General features: G+C 44.8%; 1 protein-coding gene across 2 annotated transcripts; it reads left to right on the forward strand.

Moving 5' to 3' along the window:
* Positions 1 to 25: 25 nt before the first annotated feature.
* Positions 26 to 24445, forward strand: tmem131l (transmembrane 131 like). Of its 2 annotated transcripts, none has more exons than XM_040186079.2 (34): positions 26 to 1799; positions 2540 to 2613; positions 5408 to 5451; positions 9832 to 9903; positions 11342 to 11465; positions 11548 to 11664; positions 12573 to 12677; positions 13948 to 14025; positions 15230 to 15383; positions 15482 to 15540; positions 15646 to 15751; positions 15899 to 15995; positions 16163 to 16307; positions 16444 to 16614; positions 16867 to 16936; positions 17035 to 17158; positions 17253 to 17322; positions 17411 to 17520; positions 17661 to 17730; positions 17873 to 18006; positions 18626 to 18768; positions 18877 to 19063; positions 19255 to 19440; positions 19723 to 19872; positions 19955 to 20519; positions 20630 to 20742; positions 20900 to 21069; positions 21155 to 21361; positions 21528 to 21606; positions 21993 to 22102; positions 22191 to 22323; positions 22543 to 22613; positions 22703 to 22836; positions 23896 to 24445. In XM_040186079.2, the coding sequence occupies exons 1-34, from the start codon at positions 1676 to 1678 to the stop codon at positions 24187 to 24189; spliced, it is 4590 nt and encodes a 1529-aa protein (XP_040042013.2). In that variant the 5' UTR covers positions 26 to 1675; the 3' UTR covers positions 24190 to 24445. The 2 variants fall into 2 exon arrangements, with proteins under 2 accessions (XP_040042013.2, XP_040042014.2); XM_040186080.2 differs by having other exon boundaries at positions 16870 to 16936.
* Positions 24446 to 26022: the final 1577 nt, after the last annotated feature.

Raw genomic sequence — 26022 nt, forward strand, 5'->3', positions numbered from 1 at the left:
TTTACAATTCAGCAGAAAAAAAAAAAAGGAAAAATGCTGAAATGCACCGGCCACACCTACAGGAGAGTCACCTGAGTGTTCATGTGCGTACCTGCCTAACCTGTCCCAGGTGATTCATGAGTGGGACATGCCGAAGGCCCAAGCTCTCGCAGAGGACCGTGCGTGTTTTTACCTCACGGCCACTCGCTTAAAGACGGGTCTATGGTTGAATGTGACTCGTCAGCGGTGCCATAATTAGGCCGAGTGAAGACTTTTACTTTTGCCTAAAGTAGGACATATGATTATGTAACACTGAGATATTGCATGCAAGGTGCCATCAAATGTTGAATCCAGCTTTTCACAAAATGATTGATCAGTCAGAAGTAAAAGTAAGTCCTGCATTCAAAACTACTTTTAGTAAAACTATTAACAGCAAAACAATTATATAAGTAGATAAAGTACTGTTCCTGCAGAAAAACATCCTCAGTGACTGATAAGATTATGTAATTGGTGAAGTACCTAAAAAGGTAAAGTACTTCCATTGCTGTGTTCAAGTCATATGGGGAAGTTCTGATCTTTTACTGAAGTTAAAATAAAAATACCATGTTTTAAAAAAACTCCAATAGAAGTAAAGCTCAAGAGTAAAAAGAGCCATTATGTAGAATGGCTTCATTTAAAATGTTTATGCAGAATATTACTAGCACATATGTTTTTATAGTATAACTAATCCGTGTTGGAAAATAACTTGATTAAATAGAAGAGTATATTTATATCATTAAAATATCTTTGAGACTATACATTCTGCTCATTTGTACTTCACTTCGTTCTAGAGGAAAATATTGTTACAACCAGTACCTCCAGTACCTGTGATGTCCATGGGGTAACTGGCCTTCCCCCAATGTCAGCTGGGATCGTCTCCAAACCCCCTGGCCTCCTGCACAGGATAAGCGTCTAAGGATGATTGATGGATGCATGGATAATAACAGAATATGAGTATATATAATATGTATTTCACACTTATTCACACAGTTACCAGCTACTTTTGAGACAAAAAAACACCATGATATTCTCATACGATCGGATACCGTATAATCATATTTTACTGGTGCTATATTTGGATTATACTATTGCCTTTTTTGTTGAGGACTCGTAACAAAGTCATAATACCATTTTTCCACGGTCTTTTCTGGCGTTTTTACAATGTTCCCTTGTGAAGTATGATGTATATAATTGTCAAAATTTTACTTTTTTTAAGGCATTTTTTCTTTGCAATAATGAGGTTATTTTAACAGAGCTCAATACAAGTAATAGAGATGGATTGCTCAGGTAATGGTCAATACATTTTCAATGATATATAATGACTCAAAATGTGCTCTACCAAACGGTGCATAAGAGATTAAGTGATATTTCTCTATAAAATAGCATGAACAAATAATATGATTATTTAATTGCAATTAAAATTAAATAATACAAATATGGTACATGGTGCATCATACATTACATGTATTGCATGATGGTGCCAGTGGTGTCTGTCCGACGTGCGCGCGCGCGCGAGAGAGAGCGAGAGAGAGAGAGAGAGAGCGCGCCCGCCCGCGCGCGAGCGAGAGAGCGAGGGGGAGGCTGCTGCTGCTGCTACTGAGCGAGAGGAAGACAAACACCGCGGAACACACGGCAGGCTGCTAGCTGAGAGGGCAGCATGGCGGGGCTTCAGGACTTCCAACAAGGCAGCCACTGTCCCAGGAAAACGTGGATCAATATACTACTCGGAATACTACAGTTACTTTTGCCCTGCGTGCAGCACGGAGGGGCGCAGCTGCAAGGTTCGGCTCTTCCCGTCATTTGTTTCCTTCTTCGGGGGTTGAACGTCAACGCGACCGTTGCAACCACTAAAAAAAAAAAAAAAAAAAATGTTAATTTAACGTTAGCTACCTTGACTTGACACGCAGGTCGCTGACAAGCTCATTCGTGATAATTTAGTGTACGGGCGATAAATGTTATTTTTTTCAGGTAGAGACCAAAGCATATTTTCATTATTTTCTTTACCGACACGGGAGAGCCACCGTTTTGCCAGGCGGCTAATTCGTGCTAGCTCAAACCCAAATAACACCGGGCAGAGAAGTAACCGTTCAACGGTCGGGGCTTTTCAACGGGGCGGTTACCCGGTCGCTGCCGTCCCCGCTAAGAAGCTCCTGGTTGCGGTGAGCTGGGGTGACCGGAGGCGGATAAACAGCCGCGAGCGCCGCAACAAGCGGAGCTTTTTTTTCTCCAAGTTCGTTAGCCTGCGTGCTAACCTCCGTGCTAACCCAGCGGCTAGCGCTCAGCCTTTTGTCAGCCTGCCAGAGCCAAGTCATTTCCTCACTCGTCGACCCGCGTCGCCCCGGTTTATGCGTTTGTTATAACCCGCCGTTAAAACCGGGATACTGGGTAGTTTCCAAAATAACAAATAAAAACGCTCAAATTGTCAGCGGTTTGTCGTATTATTTGTTTCCCCCCATGTTGCCTCCAGTTTCCAACCCAGCAGCTCATTGATAACAAATATGTATTTCTTGCTCCTACAAAGCTCTGAGTCAGATGTCCACCAGCGTGGTCGAAGTCTGGCAAGCGGAGGACGCAGACCCCTTAGCCCAACTTCAGGTAATCATTTATTTATTTTAAAATCTTTTTACACGTTTCTTTTGTACGTGCAGAAATAAGAAATGCAGCCAGTTGCATGAGCACGTGTGGTCGGTGCATGCCCATTGTGTTCGCCTCCACTTTGCAGACACTTGAGCTGTGCATGTTACACTTGTGTGTGTGAGGAAATACGTGTGGACATGCAATACTACGTGGTTGTACCGCTGTGCAAGTGTTGAACTATGAATTTAGTGAAGAAGTAAAAACCAGAGCGGGAGGCCACCTTTCATGTGGCTCCTCCTTATCTTCATGTACGCAGAGTCCATTGTACAGTTCAGCAGTGCCCACTGAGTCTACTGCTTCTTTGCACTTCTTCCCTGCATGATCATTTTAAATGATCAGTCACTCTCATACTATTACATTTTTTTTCATAGTTGGGATCAGAGTTTGAATTTGTGCAATGTTCAGGTGTGCAGTTGTGAGGGTGACGTAATCGTGGGGCGAAACAAACACAAACAGCAGCACTGACAACCTGTCGTGAGGTTGCCAGCTGACTGTCATGTTACCTGAGCGAGGGGTGTGGCATTTTCACAAGTCCTTTGTAAACAAAGGGAGTTGATAATTGGGCTACTTTGAAAATGCATTAAAAGAAGAAGAAAGAAATGATGCATGTTGCACCAAAGTCTGTTTGATGAATAGGTATCGTCTACGGTACAATAAATGGTGCGCCATCAAAACAAAAACTATTGATTTTCGTTGCTACGTTTCTGAAATACTTATTTTGCAATATGCCCACAGCACTAATTGCCACAGACATGCCCGGACCGGTTATTACACAAGAGCAGTTATTTCAATATTGAAGATATTTCTTAGTTGTTTTGATTGTTTAAGACATTGAGATAGTTTAAATACAGCAAACAATAAAAAGAGGGCTTATGCAAGTGTCTGGACATGTTTTTTTTCCTCCCCGGTCATTTCTACCTGGCCAATTGACAGCTTGCAGAATAGTTTATAAGTCATTGTCGGGTGTCATGTTTAGGTGGGCAGTGGTGTAACCGTCTCAATTGCACGGGACACGTGAAACGCCTTTTATCTGTATCAGTGCCGCTGCTGGTCTGCTGGATAAGAAGGGTGCTGAAGTGACGAGAAGGGAGACGCGTGCCATGACACATAGTCACAATATCATTCCAGATGTCACAGTTTTTGCAGCAGCGATCCTGATTGAGCAGAAGTGCTGTGCACAACTGCAGCTTTTATTTTTGGCCATCTCCATCTCATGCCTCATCTTGTCAACCTTTGCTTTGTAGCATCATGTATTCGTATCAACTGCAAGTCTAAAGAAGTGAACTTGTCCTTCCTTTGCATGTTAAAGCATCCTTGCTTTTTTATTCAGGCCCCCCGTAACGTGCTTCAAATTCCTGCATTGATTTGACTCTGCAACTAGAATCCACTTTTTAAAATTCCCTTGTGCTTTAATGTCTCACCTGCGGCACCAGCCTGTGTTCCTTCATGGTGGTGCTTAATCAGCTAGAAAATCAGTTTTGCCTCGTTCAATCAAGCCGTCCACATGCTAAACTTTAAAGCTGCTTGGGGCACTATGGGATATGGTGCAGAATGACAAAAGCACAAACCAGCATGTCAATTATTATTATGTCAATGATTAAACTAGTGTACTTTATATACTGTTGAAAAGACCACTACTATGATTAAGGAATGACAGTTTTGTCTTATCCTTGAAATGAAAGTCAACCTAATTTAGCACAAATTGATAAATCCTATTTAAAAATCCCTTAAATCCAACATGAACCAGTCCTAATCTTTGATTTGTAGCATTTTCTGCAATGTCTCAATTCAACCAGTTTCATTTGAGGGCTGGTTGCTACCTCTGTACAAACTGTTGTATCTTCACTTAACAAATGTGTGCCATCATCGTCATCAAGCCATGATGAAGGGTCCCGGACTGTTCCTATGGAAACTGTATGTTCTGCTCGTGGAGAGACCACCGCTCGTCTCTGTAGACCGTGCATGATGCACATAACCTACAGCACCGTGGTTAGAAGACTTACTGTTATTTTGTAATATTAAGAAACCGTGTTCATGTTCATTGGTTGTAGTTTTCATTCAGCACTGACGGTGGGTGCATTTTGCCGACTGGCGTCTTGTTCTGATACGACCGCAACCAAAAGTAAACTTTATCATTAACTAATGATACAGAAAACATGTAGGTAGAACATACTATGTACTGAGCATTAAAAGTGCCTCTCTAAAATGGAGAAAAAAACGATTTCATATCCTCCTTTGCTGGTGCAGATTCCAATTGAAGCCCAAATACCAGTTAAAACCAGTCGTTTGTTTAGTCACTGATTATTGTGAGGCTCAGTGCACAGTGAGAGATCATGTACGATAAACTGGATGTTTTTATTCTGAGATCCGCAGCATTCTCCGCCAACACACGCAGAAACCGCCGCTTGCTCTCTGACCCTTTGAGACGGGAAGGAGAAGATGATGACATTTTTTTTTCTTTGTTTATTTGTAGGGAAATTAGATGTCATGCAACACGAAGCCATTGAGATTTCAGGAAATAGAAAGCAGATGCTTGGTGAACCGTGTTCGAACAGTCGATGGTGTTTCAATGGCCATCGATCCGTTTGCTTATGAAGATCATCAGAAGGCTGCTTGGCACACCAGTGGACCTGCAACCCACGGCGCCTCTTGACGTTCCTCTTTCCAGACCACAGCGAGAACCTGGAATAAAAAGGAGGCCGTCTGATGTTTTTGCCATATTGACCAAAGTGTATTTTTATTTCCGTTTCAGGTGGAGAAGGAACGAAGAAAAGATGTTCTGCCACTAGAAGACGGGTAAGCGTTCTTTTGACTTCCTAAATCCTCTGTAGCAAAGTAGAATTTTAACCTTTTACTAGTTCAAATATCGATCACAGAAAGTCACACATGCATCCAGCGGTTTCCAAAGAATATTTAGAGTCGTACGGTTTTTCCACTGAGCTATGTGATCCCCAACAAACCGGCAGGCAGGTGGCGTCATGCCGAAGCGCTTTCTGGCGTTTAGTGTCGCCGGCTGTGGCGTGTGTTTGTGTGCTACGGCTCAGGCGACACGTCTCCGTTTGATGTGAACATATTCAACAAACTGCGGATTAAAGGAGCGCTCTGTTAAGTGGTTTATTAGATCTGCTTAATTAAACCGTAGCTGTGGGGTGGCCCGTTTTTTTATTTTTATTATTTGTTCTCACACACTAATGGCGAGCTTGCGGTTCCAGTTTGATACGACCGAAGGTTTCTAAAAAGGCTTCTAGGAGTCGTCCCGTGTGTGCAGGCTGTGTTGTGTTGGCGAGTGAGGGGGGTGTGTGACGGAGAGAGTTTTGGGGGCGTGCGAGAGGCACAGAACCAAATTCCTGACTAATTTTAGAACTCCTTGAAAGAAAAAAAGAAAAAAAAGGAGGTTGGTCCGTCTCTCCCAGCTGGTTTCGTTCCAGCAGAAGAAAATGTTTGGAAAATAAGACGTTGATGCGGCAAAATAACAAATATTCCTGGTGTCATTTAGGAAAAAAGTGATCAGAAACAGGCTTGTATATCCAGTGTTCTTTTTTAAGTCACTCTAGTGTTTCTAGTTTATCTTTCTAGAGAAGCAACGGCAGTAATGTTGAGAAAGACTCCAGCACGTCGTGTACCTAAAGCAGCTCCATGTTTTTACTGGCCGGGACGTTCGTACCTTTTCAAATACCACACTCTGCATTAATGATCCACCCAATTAAACTTTTTTATTTGTAGGTATGTAGTGGAGTAACGCCTACCCGAGCAGAGAATGGAATCACTATTTCGTAGCACCCACCCTCCTGTTCTCCATGAGGTGAACACCGTTAGCCTATAACTATACGTAAGAAGAACTCAGACTGCATTTGTCTTATTGGAGCTTGGAGAGAAAAAGCCCTGAAGTTCAATCTCAGGGTGCAAAGTTTGAAAGGTCTGATGTTCACTAGACGGGTCTGATCGAATGAATGTTCTACTAAGTTGTGTTAATGTGGGCTTGTCAAAGTAAGTTTTATTTATATATTATTCGTCTCCTGTTACTCCACCAACTTTCTGAAAGTCGTGAACCGCCTTCCGTCTTGATATGAAGTTCGTCTGGGTCACGCGCAGCCAACTGTTGCTGAACACTGTGGGAATACGGCTATTTTTAAACCTGGGGAGGTGAGAAGCGAAGGAGGCTTCGTGGTGCCGGTTGACCTCGAGACCCCCGGCGCTGTGGGCCGCCGGGCGCCTCCTGCACGGGTTATCAGGCACTTAGCGGGCCTGCCATCGCTCTCTCCCGGCCCGCGAAGCAAAGCAGATGCCGACGTTAATGATCTCCGAGTGAGAGTCTAGTCTTGTGTCAAAAGGTCTTCGTTTAACTTCTTTCAAGCGTTTTTTTCCCACTTTAATCTCACAATGATGTCCTCTGCAGTCTAGTGTTGATACTGTGGCAACGTGTGCTTCTCATTTCGCACATCCTCACATTGTTTCCATGTCTCCTACGAACGCCTGTGAAACCTGTTGACCCCCCCCCCCGGATCGAAGCTTGTGTGTCCCTCCTCTAAATGCTCCCAATCGTACCACATCGTAGAACGAGCATTTCTTTATTAGAAGAGAAAATAACGTCACTAAAGGTTTTTCTCCGACCTCTTCGGCGTCTCGCTGGGTTCTACGTAACGAACCGTGTGGCCGGTTGTGAATCTTCAGCAGGTGGCGGTGACACTGAATGCTCCCGAGTTGGCAGAACAACGTGAAACATCGTGGAATTGAAAAGATTTATTTATTTCATTCAGTTTGGATAGAACACCATCTTCATTTCTACCTGATTTAACCATAATAAACTGAGGTACCTGTTATAATAAGGTCGTCTACTAATATTCCCATTCTGTTGTGTGAAATGGAAAGCTGCTGCGCTGCGGTCTCGGTGCTTCAGCTTCCTGAAATGTAGATTGTTGTGTTGCGTGTCGACGGAGGAGATCCTCGCCGTTCATTCCGCCTCCTGATGCCCCGCCGGCACGCTGAAGCATTGATTGGCCAGAGCGCGAGGAAGATGGAGGATCGTTCGGGGTGTTTTTAGTCGTTGGCGTCTTTTTTATTTCTGCTGACTTGGCATTGAAACCGTCTTCAGTTCAGTTCAGTCGAGCTCGGGCAGTGCTGGCGAGTTAACTATGCAAGTGTAGTTAAATGTAAAATACAACCTGTGGCTATTCTTAGCTACCCTCTGCCGAAGTAACGTCTCTGAAACCCACACCACCGCTAATTAAAGTGTCCTCCTAAGCAGCGGTAGATCGCAGAGACAAACGCAATGAATTGCGTTTAATACGTCGCGTTTCTGTAGACTACAGACGCTGTCCTGTTGAGCGCTGACCACATTAACCAAACGCAAGCGATACTGTGGCTGTGCCCTCTGTTAAAGCCCTTAGAACATTTGCAGCTGAACTTCAGTATTTCTATCAAATATTAACAAGCCGTGTCTGTTTAATAAATTATGAAAACAGGGTTATTATATACAAATGTTTATTTTGGGGAATATGATGGAAAACTCTAAAACCTTGTTGAATTCACAACCTTTAACATGCAATACACATTTCCATCATCAATATAACAAACAGAAAGGTGACATTTATTATTATTTTTATTTTAGACAAAGGTACAGCTGGTCTATGAACGAAACCAAAATGTAAGTTGGATATTTCGAGGTGTGGTAACACATGACAAAGAACGGCCAGTTAATGTACTGGTTGTGTGCGGTGAGCCGCCTTAGGCCGAAATTCTCTGTTACTGATGTTCCCTCGTGTGAAATATGTCTGAACATGTTGCGTCTTATATTACCAAACACGGAGACGTTTTGTGTTAAGGGTTTAGTCAAATGAGAGACGCCGTCCTACTGGAGAACATGTCCCTGGACCAACCAATTTTGATTCCCTTTTCAATTAGAAAGGCCTCACTTTTCTTTCTTCAATCGTCTCTGTGATATGTAATTGTTAAGGGGTCGATTTTATGGTTTTAATTGATGTTTCATTGATGCTGATGCTGCGTTGAACTCCTGAAATCGGTGTTTCACGGCGCCGGTTCCCAGAGCTCATTAAGCACAGGATGTCAAACACACACACAGTCGGCAATAAAACACAGCGCAGCTGCTGGAGAAACTGATTGCTGTTTTAACTGTGACTTTGTTTGTTGCTCGTATTGTGATTTCACTACATGTGGTGCACAGCAACGTGGACTGGAAGCTCCTTCTGATGACGTTCATATCAGCCTGTTCCAGGTTTGTTGAACTGAAGAATCACCAGGAAAAACAAACAAACAATCCCTTTCTCAATGTCCTTGTGGTTGTGTGCGGCCTCCTCTGGGCTGTTTACAGTGCACGGGGGCCTGTGTTGTGGAATCTCCATGTAGAGGTCTTGTCTGGCTCCGGTGGAGATTGAAGGAGTCCAGAAGCGGCGTGTTTTTGGCCGCGGCCGCAGCTCTTCCCCTGAAAACCGCTCCAACTTCTCGTTGTTGGAACGAAAGTTGGAACAGATGCCGTCGAGGAGGCAGAGAGGTGAACGGAGACACCAGCTTGGAGAACTCCGGTCCCCTCGGGTCCGACATGTCCCCCCTAATGCTCTCGATCAACGCGAGTCCCGTGAGCAGTGAAGCCAGACCACGTTTAAGACCTTTTGTCCCCATTTTGGTTCAGATATCTGTCATTCCTTTGCGTTTGGCAGCACCTCAACTTGACGACCGTGATTTTCTCTCCTTTGTAGGCGTTAAAAAAAAGGGTCAATAATTGTTTTCTGACAGTATACAACTCTTTGTACTGTGTAATATGGATGCATTGTAGTTTTGTGGTGATGTGTTCAATATTAGTCATCATGTCAACTGTTGAGACATTTGTTTTTCTATTTGCAAACTTCAATGGCGAGGCCTATTATTTGCATATGCAAAGCCTCTGTTTAAATGATGCTCCTGTATTGCCTCCGCTTTTAATGTGATGGTTATCTGATTTCTGCGCTGGCAGGATATTCGAGGTTTAAGAAGCAGTCGGGGGCCGTAATAGTTTGACTGAACTGTCACGTGTCAGAAAGGGGACGCTATGTTCTTGCCTTTTTGATTTTACTAAAGTATTCAAAACATAAATTGCTTTTCTTATCCTACAATGAAACCAGTTGACATTTGATTACTGTCCTTTGCACTCATATTTTGTTTCTTTCTTCCCCCCCCCACCAGCTCCTCTCTATATGCTCGGGAGAACGGGGGTCCGTTGCATTTTCAGCCCCCAGCGTTGCAGTTTGGGACGCAGTAAGTTCTGTTCTCTCTTCCTGGTTTAATATGATGGGTTGTTCATTTAATTTTGAAAATAAAGAATCCCACCGCGTTGAAATAAGACTGGCGTTGTGGCGAGCAACATGTCGCTGCGATGAATGCCACAGAAAGGGAAGATTTTGTGAAGCGAGGGGCCCTTGAACCTTAAAGAACAGACAGGATATCCAAGTCTTGCAGTAAGCAGTCGTTCCCAGCATCCACATGCGCACGGCGCTGGGGGGGGGCGACCCCAGTCAGAAGGGTTGAGAGCTTCGCTGTTTGCCACCGTACTGCAAAAACAGAGCGACCGTCGGGACGTAGCGCTGCGGCTGGACTGTTTCACAGGGAGCTCCTATTTTGTAGCGCTTTGCGTCATACATTTGGAATGTGCAGGCGAATCTCCAAAAAATCCACAATTTTCACTGGATAAATGTTTTGAGACTTTGATGTAGCTTCGGGAAATTTGCAGTTGAGTTCAAAACAGGAGAAAGAACACAAACATCCCACACAGTGGCTGGAACTAAGAAATATTGATTAGTCTGCCTTCTGGTCTAAGATCTAATCTCCTACAGGCATCTAATGTATTTCTGTGGCTTAAAGTGAAAGTAAGTTCAAACTCTCGTAGTGAAACAGGAAGTGACTGATGCATCATTTTAGGCTTTATAAAGAAAATATCAACATGTAATTACATGTGTATGTAGAATGATAGATGATACAGGGTGATGTTTTTTTTTTACCAGCTCCATGACATTTCCCCCCTGAGTCACAACAAATGACTGAATGTGTTAAAAAGAAGGCAGGAAACGCTGCTCCTGCGCCGTGTTGCTTTGAAATGCGGCGACCAAGACGGACTTCAGTGCTGCAGGAACGCTGTCGACCCTCAGAAGCGCCGCTCACTCGACATTTGCGGTCCAGACTACAGTTTTAGTTTGGGTGTCACCAGGCGAAATATGTTGAGTGGTGTCGCTGTGAGATTATAGCAGCAATGGCCAAACCCAGAGAGCTAATCTGTGGGTTGATGTGACCCGAGAGCCTTTTCATAACTTCCCTTATGTCCTTATTTGTACATGTGGTTTTACTACTTACCCGTGAGGCTTTCTCAGAGGAACCTCTTTTTTTGTTACTCATCTACTGACAAAGAGTCGGCTGCATTTCCTCTTTTGGCTTTTGAATATTCGCCGAATGCAAAACACTACTTACTCCGTCTCCCAACTTTTTTTTACTGAGCTGCAGGCTCATAAATTTGACCACCGCAGCCACTCGATGAGCATCAGACGTACCTAATCAATTTGACAGAAGCTCCTTAGATGCCTCGTGAAGGAGCAGACCCCACATCAGTGCGTGTTTTAAATTGCGCTGCCCTTCGGGGGCTTGCCGCGGTGCTTCCTGGGTGAGGGTTGCGTTGTTTATGGCGCTGTTCTTTCTGTCTTCACAGGCGTCTGGGGCTGGCAAGAGCTGAAACCGTATACATACACAACCCCAGCCAGGACGTTCCTGTGACACTGCTGTCGATGTTTACGTCCAGCAGGCAGTTTTACATACCTTTCTTTCACAGAAGAGTAAGTGTATGTGTGCGTGTAGCTACACATTGTTTTTGTAGGAATGTCTTGTATAACTTCCCCTGTTTCCCTTCTGTCCCAGGTGATTCCACCCAGAGGGAAGGCATCTTTTAAACTAATTTTCCTACCGTCTGAGGAGGGCAATTTAGAAAACACATTATTTATAAACACATCGGCCCATGGGCTACTGTCATACCAGGTCAGTTCCATTAATCTATTTCCTGCTGTGTTGTCCCGGGTCACGTTCTGTTGGGAGACTGTGCTGAAATCCTGCTTCTCTCCAGATAGTAGAGTGAGAGATACTCTCATGTCGGATGTGTTACCTCAATTTCCCATACTGACAAAAAAAATTTGCTTCAGAAAAGCTCATTAAGTTGTTGCATGAAGATCACTGACTGCAGAACTGCTGTTTTCTGCAACTTCTATCATAACATTCTAAACTGTATTTTTTTTTTTTTTTTTTTGCATTTACTTCACCTCAGTAGACCCGAGTAGAATAATCGGAGTATAATCAGGTAATCTGCATTCACTAGCTTCAAGCTGCAGCATTCCCTTATTTGCACTCCGGTCCCTGAGTCTGCAAGACATTCCCAAATGAGTCATGTGCAATGTGTGTTCTGTTCATCTCCCATTCAACCTGCAGTACAGTGTTACTCACACATAGCTCATAAATGGCAAGCGAATACGCCCAAACCTGTGAACACTTGGGAGTCCCTGCGCGGCCTCGCGGTGCCACACCCCTCGACGCGCCTCAGAAACCTGTGAATGCTTCAGTCATTCGATGGTTTTGTTTAAGTTGTCAATGACACGGACAATACAAACCGGCATGTGCCGACACACGTATGACTTTTGATTAATTACGGTCATTATCTCTCCTTCCTTTCCTCACGCTTGAATCGAATGTTGTGGTCCAGACGATGGTGAGAACGTGGTAATGACTGAAGGAGCAAAGGTTTTAGGGCCTGATGTTTGACATCTGTGCTTAATTCAGCTTGAATATATTTCAAAATTATTCCTTAAAAAGCAGTACTATTTTGTTATTATTGTACACATACTTTTGAGAATCTTTCTTTCTTCTAAAGATGAACTATTTATTTTTTCCCCAAGGTTTTCGGTGTGGGAGTTCAGCCGGGTTCATTAAAGTCTGTCCAAAGAACAGATAGTCTGCTAGTATTCCCTCACATCCAAAGCATTAAGCTGACCCAAACTCAGGTATGTGTTTAAATGTCTTTGTGTCTCTTAGTGGCTCCAATGCATAGACTGCACAAACAGCTGATTTGCCTTCCCCTGCAGCCCTGATAGACTTAAGAAACAGCGGCTTTGTGATGCACGGCGACAAGCGCTCGCTGTTGTCCGTCCTCTTAGTGCGTTTGTCCAGTCGGCACGGAGGAAGTCAAAAGAAGCAAAAAAAAAACTTTATTTTTAAATGCCTGAATGTAAATGTGTGTTTGCAGATTACAACCACAAAGTATCCATTCAAAATGGCCGGCGCTTTGTATAACGCTTCATTTGCACACGTTTTAATGCGGCGCAGAAACACCAATGACACATTAGAAGTGTTGGAAGTGCGTTCGAAGCTGTCTGAACGGAGTCCTCGCCCCCACAACAGGAAGTGTAGTTGGCAGTTGCAAAATGTCAGCTTGCAGGAGGACTTTAACTGTCATAACCACTGAGTCGGCTGCTCCGCAGCCGTCTTTTTATCTCAATAAGCTACCTGTGGTTCAACAACGCCATCCACCTTAATAGTATACTTATAATCATATTTTATAGTATAATCACTTGTGCACTTTATCCAAATTCAATAAATTCATTAAACATGTCTTTTGAATAAATTCTATTTTATCATATTTTACCCCACAAGGCTAAACATGATGACAAAGCCACACCGCTTGTCTGCTGATAGGATAGTTTGCATTATAAAATTGTTATTATAAAATCGTGTTGTGATGTGTGATCAAACGATCTTCATATTAGACACTTAAAAAAGAGGAAGTCCCTCCATTGGTTGGACGGTTCAAAAACAACAGTGGAATTTGAATTGCTTTACTATAACTCGTGTCCTTTGCAGTCAGGTGCAGTCACGTACATTTGTGGGGTTTCATTTTGTATAAAACTCCACATTCTGCATTAATTTGAATCCAATAAGACCCCTTTCTGGCGAGGTCCACCAAGATCAGCATTGGACAATATTTAAACCATGCTTAAGACATCCCCCAGAGTGCTCCGCTGGTCAGTAAGCTGTGTTTTCACACCTGTGACTTCAGACTGATGCTATGTTGTTTCTTTAATTTGTTAAACCAGCCAAAGCTGCTCTGTCATGGATTTCCTGTAATGTGCCGTGCACGGCCAGCACCACTAGAGTACAGTCACGTGTGGCTTTGTAAGAGACACTGAGCATTAAAGGCCTTTTGTATTACAGATAATGTTTTCTATGATGCTTACACTCGTTTTTGACTGGTCTCTGGCGGCGTTTCTCCTGCAGGAAGATGCGTCTAACATCACCATACTGGGTCTACTCCTGGAGTGCACCTTACCCAAGAGTTTGTTCAACAACCCTCAGGTACTTATTTAAAGAAATATTAAAACATTTTCCATGGAACTGTTATTTGTATCTTATATGATTTTGAAAAGTCACACTAAAAACTCCCAAGATTACAACCAGTCCTGATAAAAATCAACAATTCAAAATATTAGCTGCTGGACACAATATGTCTCTTACTTTATTGTAAAATCAATCCTCACTATTTGGGCACTGACGGCTTCAAGTTTCCCCCCCTCACATTTAGTTAGTTAGGCGCACACTGGACCACAATATGCTCACACACTAGTTGTGTTGTCGTGGAGACGGAGCGGAACTATTAATCCACAGTCTTGTAACTACTACTACTCGCATAGGGTGAACTTTGTTGAAAACACAGCAGGGCATTTCGTCTAATAATACTCCATGTGATGTACGTTCTTGGCAACTGGTCCCTACTTTGCGGTGAGCATGGAATCTTTCACACTGCTCTCGTCATTCGCGCCCTCTCCTCCGAGCAGAAGGCCGGCTCGTATAAAGCTCCAACAGACAGCCGGGCTTGTCAGCGTAGCGCCTTCGGTTTCCTCAAGGACCCCGCGGGAGGTTGACGTCCCTTTCCAGGCTTTTAACTTCTCTCTCCAATGACACCATAATTAACGCAGAGGAGGACGCAAACGGCAGCTGCAGACAAAGTATCGATATTGTCATAATTACACTAAAAAGAAATGATTCTGCCGTTCTGTTGAATGAAGGTCTCAGCTGTGACCTTTGGCTCTTATCCAAGATCCACACCTGTGCGACACATTGCTGGTGTAATTTGGGTCGGTGTCGATGCTGCTTGCAGATTAAAGGGGCCTTACAGGAAGTTAACAGTAGGCTCGGTTTCGAGGGATTAGGTCTGTTATTGCATCGGGGAGCCCCGGTAGCATCGAGGCAGGGAGTCCGTCTACAGCTCGTAAAGGGCTGACTCGTCGGCTCAGATGAGACCTCGTCTTTGGTGAGATTTTCACCCTGCTGGTACTGACCTGCGAGCTTAAAGAGGGCATTAGTCACAAGGTGGGGGTAGTAGTGGTTTACTGCCTGCTTGTTTCTGTCCGTCAATGTACCTCAAGTATCTGGTTCACTTTAACTTTATCTGGTTTCTCTTCCCATTCGCCGAACTTCCTAGACGTCAAATTACTCCTGTTGTCATGCTCGTCCTTCTGTTTGGTGCATGACTGGTGTGTCTTTCCCGTCCCGTTCCCAGGGGTCCAGCCTCCAGAGAGAAGAGCGCCTCAGTCTGCAGATTAATCTGTCCGTGCAAGGTGACCGGCCCACTGACCTGGACAAGCTCAAGCCTTACGTCATTGAGCACCTTTTGGTGCTGCTGATGGCCCCCACTGCTGGAGAGGCTGCAGTCGGTGAGTTTGTCTGACCAGTGGGACTCAAAGTGTGTTTTTCTGTACATCCGTATATATATATTTTTTGTATGACCTATTTCTTTATTTTTTTATTACAGGGGAACCAAAAATAGGAGTTTATATGTTAAATTCTGGAGTCAAGAAGCTCTGTGTAAAGGTAAGGTGTTATTTGTTGGTCTGCTATATTATGGGGTTTATAGCAATTATAACAATTTATAGGAAGAAATCTATATGGTTTTGACGGGATTATTCTTCTCCCCAGGACATGCAGGTGCAATCAAAAGTGGAGGCCAATCTGGAATTCAACCAGGTTCTTCTGAGACAAGAGGCAAAAAACTTCACTGAAGTGGCAACGCTTACATGTGGAGGTGACCACTCATCTATATTCAAATATTTTTTTTTATCAATGTACATGATAACCTATCAGGGTTATTGGATGTAACCCAAATGTACTTTATTGTAGTATATTACTATACTGTATTTTTTGTCAACAACAGTTCTGTTTCATGTATCAGGTTCGGGCCACGGAGGGAAATGCATGAATCATATCAGTTTAAAAATTCTGGGAAACCAGACAACTTACAGCTTCCCTGGACTGCATATCACACGCAGGTAATGCCATTTCACACCCCTTACCTTTAGTCTGAGGTGTGTGTGTGTGTACATAGCAATCAAGATAAATCCATCGGTTTAGAACGGGTAAATGATCGGGACGAGCCCTCAACGCATTATGACCATTAACGGGTGTAATGGGGCCGTTTTGTTGTTTATTCATGCAGGAACAACACTGGGGATTTGTTCAGCCTGTTCCAGGTGAAACAAAGAGATTCGGAGCAGGTGGATCTGTGGCTGACGAGCTCCCTCCTCTTACCCGTCACTGTGATGAATGTCAGCCTCTCCCAGAACCTGCAGGGAGTAATGAAGGTTTGCATCACTAAGGAAACCGCGTTTTAGCTGTTTTAATCCTGCTTTATGCATTGGTGTATTAACCTTTATCATAAGGGCCTTAAATTCAGAGCAGGACTTGACACAGATATCTCTGCTGCCCCCCACCTGTCAGGTGATGAACTTCAGCGCTCCGCTGACGGTTCCCCAGGGCTGCTGGCACATCCTCTCCCTGCAGCTGCTCAGCAGAGCGCTGCCTGTCAACCAGGTGTTCACCCTGAGTCTGGACACCAGCCTGGGCACAGCCCTGCACATCCCCCTTTACTTCCACTCTTCTCCTTTAAAGGTAAAACACCAGCCGTAGACGCTACAGTGGCTAGTACGGAGGAAACGGGATATAGTGATCAGGGGTCACGGTTATAAAACATACGATCTACTCTACATGTGAAATTTCACCTGAGGTTTAAGCTGCTTTATATATGTTACAATTTTAAATGGGGTTGTGGAATGAATGATTCTGTTCAGCCTCTTGAGCGGTTTATACTGTAGTGTATTGGGTTGCAGAATCGGATGTGGTAACAGGTGGTCTTTCTGTCAGCAGGGGGAGGTGATGTTTGACGGGGAGCCTGAGTGGGGACGACCTTGTCCTCTCAGATTGTCTGAAACAGGTGAGACGCCACTTGAGCTCTGGGGTGAGAGAAAACCCCCCCCTCATTTTTAAGTGTCCAAATATGAATTGTTAATTTTCTCTTACTCCTTGTGTCAGGGCGGTCAGAGTGGCAGCGTACCCTCCTGCCCGACTTCTCCCCCTCGTCTTGGTCCATAGACAGCAGGCTGGCTGCTGAGCTCTGCTCTCGCTGGCAGAGCCACAAAGACCAGCTGTCCTGCAGGTCAGGCTTTCTTCTTCACGCACTAATGTGTATTACAATCCGTCCCTACGCACCCTGAACATCATTCACATTCTAAAGCTTTTTGTCTTCCCAGGTGGCCCAGACTCCCCGTGGAGACTTCCTTTCCTCTGGACTTTGGTGCGACACCTGTCAATGAGAGCAAGGTGGGTAACGCGGGTAACAGTCAACAGAAAATGATGCGTATGTGTGACATTTGTCTCAAGCAAATGGAAAACATTTCTTTTGTTTCAGGTGAAGACATTCATGCTGAAGAACCCTTCTTCTTCGGTGGTTTCCGTAGAGATTCGTCTCCTCTCCCTGTACCCGGCCCCCCTGGAGGCTCTGGACCTCCTAACCAAATGGTGCGCCGTCTGGAGTGTTTCTTTTGATAGTGGACAGAATTATTCAAATGCTGTTGTTTTGTGCCTCGGCTGTTTGAAGCGTTGACCCAGCTCGTCCCTCACACGACTCCTCAAGCTGTTTGCTCTGTTTTGCTCGACAGGTTTAATATCAGCCCCCTTTCTTTCAACATCAGCACCAGAGAGTTTTCTCTCTTGGCCTCTCCCCCCAAAGTAAGTCCTGAAAAGTCTCTCGTGAAATGGTCCCAATTGTATTTACTTATTGATTTTGACTCCCACAGCTGAAGGTAATTTGTTGTTCTTTTCTTGCCCATTGCGCTCTCCTTCCACACCTTTCTTTGCCTCGCCTGTGCAGGCGGGGGGAAATGTGAAGGCCTTGAGGGGACAGGGTGTCCTGCGCTTGCTGCTGCAGCCCTGGGAGGCCAGAGAAGTTGCCGTGGTCTTTACTCCCTCTGAGCACAAACCCACCACCACCATTCTCGTCATCAGGTAACTGCTCATGTTAGTAGGATGAGTGTCCATGTTCACATGTGTATTTAGGTTATGTACTTGAATTGTGAAACTTTGAGAGATTTGAGAATTTCATCAACCTTTTCTGAGACATTGTAACTTAGTAGGTAACATAAAGTACATTTTTTACTATTAACATCAAAGCTTGGTTAGGCATCATAAAATAAATCTCCATTATTTGAAATATTTTCCAGATAAAAAACAACTTGGCGCCTTTTATTTGGAAAGGAGTTGTTAACAGCCATAGCTCCAAAAGTCTAGAAAGAAAGTTCCCCAGAAGTCATCGGTGAGCGACGCTCCCTTTTAGATGCCCCACTGAAGCCAATCCCCTAAAATAATCATGATGAACATGAACAACGGGCGTGGCTGCAGTTGGCTAGCAGAGTTAGCAGGTAGACCTGTTCGCCCAATCGTTTCACTTCCTTCAAAGCATTTGATCTACGATGCGTTCAGTGAGGTTCTTCTTTTATCCATTACGCCGCGAGCTGTAACGAAGGCTCCGCTCTGTTCGTCTGTTCAGGTCTTTTTGTTGTTCCTTACGCTGGGTGCGGCGTCCTGTGAACGATGGTGTTTTCTTCTCTCTCTGACCCCGTTAAAGGAACAACCTGACGGTGTTTGACATGATGACGGTGCGGGGCCACGGAGCCAAAGAGCTGCTGAGAATTGGAGGAAAGCTGCCCGGCCCCGGAGGCTCGCTGCGCTTCAACGTCCCTCAGTCCACCCTGATGGAATGCCGCGACGGTGGGATGAATGTTTGAGCTTGATGGCGCTGTTGATGGCGCGCGTTCACCCTCCCAACAGGAAGATGACAAAACAAAAAGTAAAACCTTCCTTCTTGGTCTCTCGCAGGTCTGCGCACCAACAAGCCGCTTTTCGCCATCAGAAAGAGCTTCAGGGTGGAGAATGCAGGAGAGCTTCCCCTCACAGTCATGTCGATGAATATTAACGGATACAAGTGTCAGGGCTTTGGCTTTGAGGTGTTGCAGTGTCGACCCTTCAGCCTGGACCACAACACCTCCTCTGAGATCACCATTGCGTAGGTGGAATTTTAGCCCGCTTCACGTCACTCAATGTTTTAATAATGACCGTTGACTTTTAAACTGTATGTTAGAGTAATGTAAAATCTCATTCATCATTTTCTGCTTTCTGTGTGCGAATTGTCCTGTTTTTAAAAAAAGAATATCTATTTCTGTGTGTCAAACTGTCTCTACCGGTCTGTGTCCTCAGCTTCACCCCAGACTTCACCTCGTCCTGGGTGATCCGGGACCTCACGCTGGTGACATCACGAGGCACCCACTTCCCTTTCACTCTCAACGTGACGCTGCCCCACCACATGCTGCCTCTCTGCGCTCAGGTGGTTCCTGGACCCAGCTGGGAGGAAACCTTCTGGATGGTCACCCTCATCTTCACATGGTTACTATCTGTTTTCAAATGACAATTTTTTTTTTTACCTAATTTTTCTGGCTTAACCTAATAGCTTTTGCTCCAGACATTCTCCGTTTTGAGAATTATAACAGTTTGACAAAAAACAGACACACATATCAAAATTAAAAGTGTTGTTTGAAGAAGGCTACATCAAGGTCAAAGTATTTTTATTAGATTATTCTTTTATTTTACCATTAGTAATCTAATCACAGTAATGAGTCATAGATGTTTGGTGTAACTCATTTTCCGTTGTATCCGTTTGTGTTTCAGCTTCTCCCTGTTTGGTGTGTGTCTGATGGCCTTCCATCAGGCCCAGTATATCCTGACTGAGTTTTCCACACCCACAATCAGGAGCAACCACAACTCTGTCCTGTCCCGGGAAAACGGCCCAGTCAATAACATGGCGCCCAACGGAGTAAAGTAAGTCCCGTGTTTTTCAGCAGTAGTAATAACGACGACTATTGTGGTTTAAACAACAACATTTGTCTTTGTCTTTGAGCAGTAAAGCAAAGGGCAGCTGTAAGAGCTACGTGGACGTATGTCACAGCTCCGACAAAGGGAAAGGGCGTGGCTCTCCGGCCTTGGCCAACATTCCCACCCCGCGTCCTCAATCGTCCTCCAAGACCTCCAAGTCCTCCTTGATCGCCCCGTCCCAACCACAAAAGAAACACAGGGTGTCACTCTACTACACCAAATACAAGCCAAGCTCGTCCACGGCAGTGCCCGATGCTGTGATGATAGAGGAGAACCACGAAGACCTCATCCCAGATCCTCCTCTGACCCCAGACCCTGACGTCTGCAACAACAACAACGAACCAGCTTTCATCAGTATGCAGGATAAAAAGTCGCCCGTAGACTTTAAGGAAGACCCCATAAGCACTATAGAAGATGGAATGCCAGCAGCAGTTACGTTTCCCATGGAAATTCCTGCTGGTTTCCCAGACAACCTCATAGTGGGTCCAGGACCGATGCCCGGCCTGCTGACGTGCAGTCCCGTGGAGAAGAGCTGCACCGAGCTCTCTGCAGAGAAGATCGGCTCCGAGAAAAGTGACCGATCTGAAATGGAGGTAAGGCAGGAGCTGCTCGTTCACATTTCATGTCTTTTCCAAACCGTATAATCCTAATGACTTCTCACTGAAAAAACACCCGTCTTTACATCACGTTCTTCTGTTTCCAGCTGAGAGAAGATTCCAAAGGCCAGAAAAAGAAAGCCCAGTGCGCAGAGACTGGCACTGCATCAGGAAATAATAAGGGAAAGAGGAGTCGCAGGAAGGCAGAAAATGTCACCAGGTAAACAATGAATCAATTTATATTCACATTCCATATTCCAGAGTACAATAACATTCAACTCCTTTGTTCTCTACTCAATAAAACTGTAGTGAAGCACTGTTATAAAGCGTGAAACCGTAAAAACGCGTTCTAATCGTTTGTCTGATGACCGTTGCAGCGCTCCCGTGCACAACGTGGCCGTGATACCTGAACAGGAGAAAGAAGCCGATTGGAAAACCGGAGACCGCAGCCTCGGTGGACCCCGCAACAGGAACCGCTGCAGCAACGGCTCCAAGTCAGAAGCACCGAAGCCCGGGCCGAGTGTCGAGAGCCACCAGAAACAGAACGGTGGGCGCACGCACGCAAACACGCGCACTTTACTAACGTCCGAGCGCCTGGTCTGAATCTCACTGGCCGCCTCGGTGTCCGGCAGGTGTGTGTCCCGTTCGTCCTCGGCGGAAGTGCATGACGGAGCGGCGCGGTGGTGCGGTGTGCGAGTCGGGCTCGGACTCCGGCAGCTCGTCGGGCAGCGTGCGGGCCAGCCGGGGCAGCTGGGGCAGCTGGAGCAGCGCCAGCAGCGTGGAGGGAGACCGAGACCCCAACGGCCGAACACACGCCTGCACGAACTCATCCAGAAAAAGTAAAGGACACGTGTGCAGTGCCTCATTCAGAAAGAGTCAAGTCGATCAGAAGCTTATTTAGGAAGAACGTATCCTGTTAACTTCATTAGAGCTCGTAATCATTTTGGTTTAGAGACGGCGGCTGTACGGATGAGAAAGGTTACATTACTCTTCTGCTTTTTCCAGGGGACTCTTTGCAGTACGGCGTCTACCCATCAGAGAGAGACTGCTACCAGACCGTGAATACAAACTACAAGGCGCTCGGGTACCTCAGCGCACACACGCACACACACCACTTGACGCTCCAATAACACACTCTTATCTAAACATTTGTTTGTGATTGTCCGGAAAATATAGAATTATATTAATACTAATTCACCGGAGTGTGAATGTGGACAAAATCTGTTTTAAACAAACTGTGTTTCCGAGCACATTTATTTATTTATTTGGTAAATAAAAAATAATGCTAAAATAGTATATATTACACTAATAATATAATGTTTCCCAACTATTTATTTATTCTACAAAATGGTGTCGGCGTAAAATGTAACTGAAAGTGTGGATGTTGATATTAAATATCATTATAATTGTATCAGAATCTTGAATCTGTTCCCAGTGTAACTTGTACCTTTTGCCCTTTTCCCTGTTTAGCAGGAACAGTTTGTACCGTAAAGACATGTGCCAAAGCCCCGACCCCCCAGCGTCCAGCTTCGCCCAGAGTTTTGCTGCTGCTGTTGCTGCAGGAGGAGACCGGAACGCGGGTAACGACATTCACAGCGAATCCGACAACAATTTGTGCATAACGTCCGTCTGATTTGCATTAAGATGTTCGTTGTTTTGCTTCCTCAGACCTGGCGGGTCACTATTTGCCTGAGGAGACGTGGGCCGCTCCGTCCATCCCCCTCACCAACCAGTTCAGATACAACGCCTCCGAAGCGCTGCCGTACGCCCCTCAGCCGGCCACCACCGCCTCCTACAACGGGTCAGTGAACGCACATCCGGTTATTAGATATTGGAAGAATCTGAACTGACCATCGGCGCTTTGTTGTGGAAAATGAATATATAGTAACTAAAATGAATTTGTGATATTTTCCTAAACACAAATGCCGGTCTAAACACCCTTAGTTGGAGACCGTATCTGTCCTTGTTTCACTCGTCTCTGTCAAAGCGTAGGATCAAACGTTTCCTTGTTTCCCTGCAGGTTTACTTGGACTAGTGCCAACACCCATTGCAACGGTCCCTACACCTACGGCGAGGGAAACAGCTACATAGGTACAAGCTCACGCCTCTGAAAATCTCTACTCGCTTCCGTTACTGGGACGAGCGCTGACGAGCATTTGTTTGTTGCGATGATCCCGCAGGTAACGGCACATTTCCGAGCGTCTTCCCCGGCCAGGAGGCCCAGAACGCTCGCAGCAGTCAGACCAGCTGGAGCGAGGAGCAGCCTCAGGAATCGACCTCGGCCTGGGACACGGCGGCCTGCGTGGGCAGCAAGGTGAGGAGTCGCTCATCCATCCACTCTCCTCCTGCAGCTGAATGTCGGTCATCACATCTCAGGAGCTGGATTTGTCCTTTGGGTTATTTTAAGTGTTGATACCTTATTTGATTATTATCCAAATGAGTTGTTTTGTGTATAGAAAGGCAGAAAAATGTGGAAAATTTGGCAAAAACGTTACTTTAGAGCTTCAGTATGAACATACATAGGATACTCAGGAAACAACAAAAGGAAAACAATTACGGAGTTACAGTTGGTCACACACCTGGTTGTGTAACCGCAGTCCCACATGTGTTGCACACACACACACAGCACCGCGCTTGTTGTGACCTTTGAAGAGTTACAGAAACAAAAACGTGTGGAACAGAAACCATAAACATCGGAGACCACTGACGGCCCCCGAGCATTGTGACTCGCATCGTGTCACGTAAAAAAACTGTTCATCTGTTGCTGTGTCATTTTCAATGGCAACACACACACACACACACACACACACACACACACACACACACACTGAAGACGAAAGTGGCTGCAGAAGGAAGTTGCCTCGTCCCTTTTGCGCTTTGTGTCACAGTAGAAATGAGGAACAAAAATTTTTTAGACTGAAAGTGTGTTTTCAACTCCTTCATTCGCTGCTTCTCCTTTTTGTTGTTCATCAAAGACACATAAATGTCAGTCTGCCCTCCAGCACAAAAACAAATGGTTAGTCAAAAATGTTGTTTTCAAAATGAATAATTAGATTTACTGCTGTTTGACAATTGTAAACTATACGGCCTCGTTTGTATGTATTAGAATTTCTTACTCTGAAATACTGGTTAAAAAAAAATCAGCATTTATTGGGCTGAATCCAACTTCCATGAGGTCGTAATGAAACGACACACACCTCAAACTAAACTATGAATACTGAGCACCTCGTTCGACTTCACCACAGCTCACGTCTCTCTCTCTCTCTCTCTGTCTCTGTCTCTGTCTCTGTGTGTGTGTGTGTGTGTGTGTGTGTGTGTGTGTGTGTGTGTGTGTGTGTGTGTGTGTGTGTGTCTTTCTGTCCTCCCTCCACAGCCATACTTCTCTGGGACCCGCAGCCTGTCCCCCATGTCCAGCCTGTTCGGATCCATCTGGACGCCCCAGAGCCACTTCCAGCCCGAGCGGTCGGCCCCGTTGTCCCCCGTGTCCCCCAGCACTCCGCCTCGCTCTCCCTTCGCCCGGGGGCCGGAGGGGACGTGCGCTCCGATCCAGTACTCCAGCTTCAACCCCTTCGGCCCCCACATGAACCTGGACATATGGAACTCTTCCTCCAACCGCAGCTCCAACTCGCAGCTGTCCAACGACTCCGGCTACTGCGGAGACGTTTAAAAGTTTAAAGATTACGAAGCGGCCGACCTTAACGATAATTGCAAACATATGAAAAAAAAATTGATATGTAAAAGAAAGGAAATAAAAATGAATGTTCTTTTATCATTGATGGGGAAAATGTGAATATTCCTTCTTTTATGTTCCCATTTTCAAATGTTAAATGTTGTGGAAGGTTCAGCATTTGTTGTATATTTTTCTAGATGTTTTGCAGTTTTGATCATAGAAAATAAAAAAAAAAAAAGGTTTTGTACTTTAACAGGTTTTCTTTACTTATGTTAATGTAGTATTTAACTTTTAACGAGGTCGCTTTTTCTTAATTTAACTCATTTCATCGTCTCTTGTCCCACGTTTCCCCGTTGTGTCTCGTTGCGTTTCCTCGTCTGCCTTGTTGTCCACAGGAAACGGGCTTAAAGCTCGTTGTCTTGTCCTCGTGCCACGCAGGCCGCCCTGCACGCCAGAAAGCCTTCGCTCGCGTGCACTCACGGCGGCGTTGTGTCTTTCGTCCGGCTTGTTTTTATCCGTCAAGTCTCCTCTTCGTGAAGACGCTGTCTCAGGAACGCCGAGAACCAATTTAGTTGAATTTAGCACACGGTACATTGGACAAGGTCAAAAATGGTCTTGATGTGGGAATGGGTTCTCCTTTTAATGTGACGTTTTTATTGGTCGTGTCCTTCATCGGCCGTTTGTTCTCCCGATACTCGTATGGGAAAGTGGTTAAGAGGCCTTCGTTGGCCCCGTTAACAACAACAAAACGGAAGAAAACGGCGTTGTGCTTTATGGTTTCTGTCTGCAGAATCAACGGGACGAGCGCTGCTGTTCCATCTGAGAGTATAACTCAACGCTTCTAGTGAATTTGCAAGCGTTTTGACTAAAATAGCTCTACATAAAAGATAAGAGTGGGCGTCATCGCTGTTCCTTTGTTTCCAAATGGGTTTTTTGGAGACGTGGGGAAGTTTTTTTTTTTTGCAAACCGGAGAAGTGATGCAGTAAACCATTTAAACCTGTGAATGCATCTTCCTGTCATGCGATGAAGAAGAGGGGGGATGTCAGCTGTGAGGCGCCCAGGCTTATTCAGGTATTTGCACTTTATTATGTCATATTTATAGTGTGCTGATAAAAGCTATTACAAATTGATTACTACAAAATAAATAAGAAAAAAATATATGAATCATGATGAATGATACATCAAATTTAATTTTGAATTTGCGTATTTCACAGACCACCCAAAATGTCAGGTATTATCACTGCGTTTTTTAAAGGACTCAAAAATTGGCCTTTTCCTCAGGAGACATTTGCAAATGTCCCACTAAGAAATCATTGATTGCAGACTATTTATGGTCCTGGTATTGTGCACGTCTGCTTACTGAGCCGGCATTAATGTTATTAGTGCACCTGTCATTTTCTTCCTTGAAAAAAAACCCTTGATAAGTCACAAAGTTTAAGCTTAAGCAATATTTCTTTGAGAAAACATTGTATTTTCAAACACACGGCAAAAAATATCCACGACGAAGAATTTTCCCCGCTGACTCATTTGGAGAAGTTGGATTCGTCCTTCAACAGACTAAAAACGGTTCTGCCGGATGGTTTAAAAAAAATAAAGAAGAACTTCCATTTGGGAGGACTTGACCTTCGATCTGTCCGATAAAGGGACTCTGCCCTCAGTGTTCAGTGTCCACATTCATTAGTGAGTTCCTGCCCGTTAAGCGGTTGTGTACTTACGTTTACGAATGTTCAAAGTGTACATTCGTTTGTGTAAAAGCAGTCAACCAAAAAGACGGTTGACAGCATGAGTTAGTTTAAAAGATAAAATGATAATGTCACAGCCTGAATTTA

This window comes from Gasterosteus aculeatus, chromosome 9, assembly GCF_964276395.1.
Source record: "Gasterosteus aculeatus chromosome 9, fGasAcu3.hap1.1, whole genome shotgun sequence".
NCBI classification, from domain to species: Eukaryota; Metazoa; Chordata; class Actinopteri; order Perciformes; family Gasterosteidae; genus Gasterosteus; species Gasterosteus aculeatus.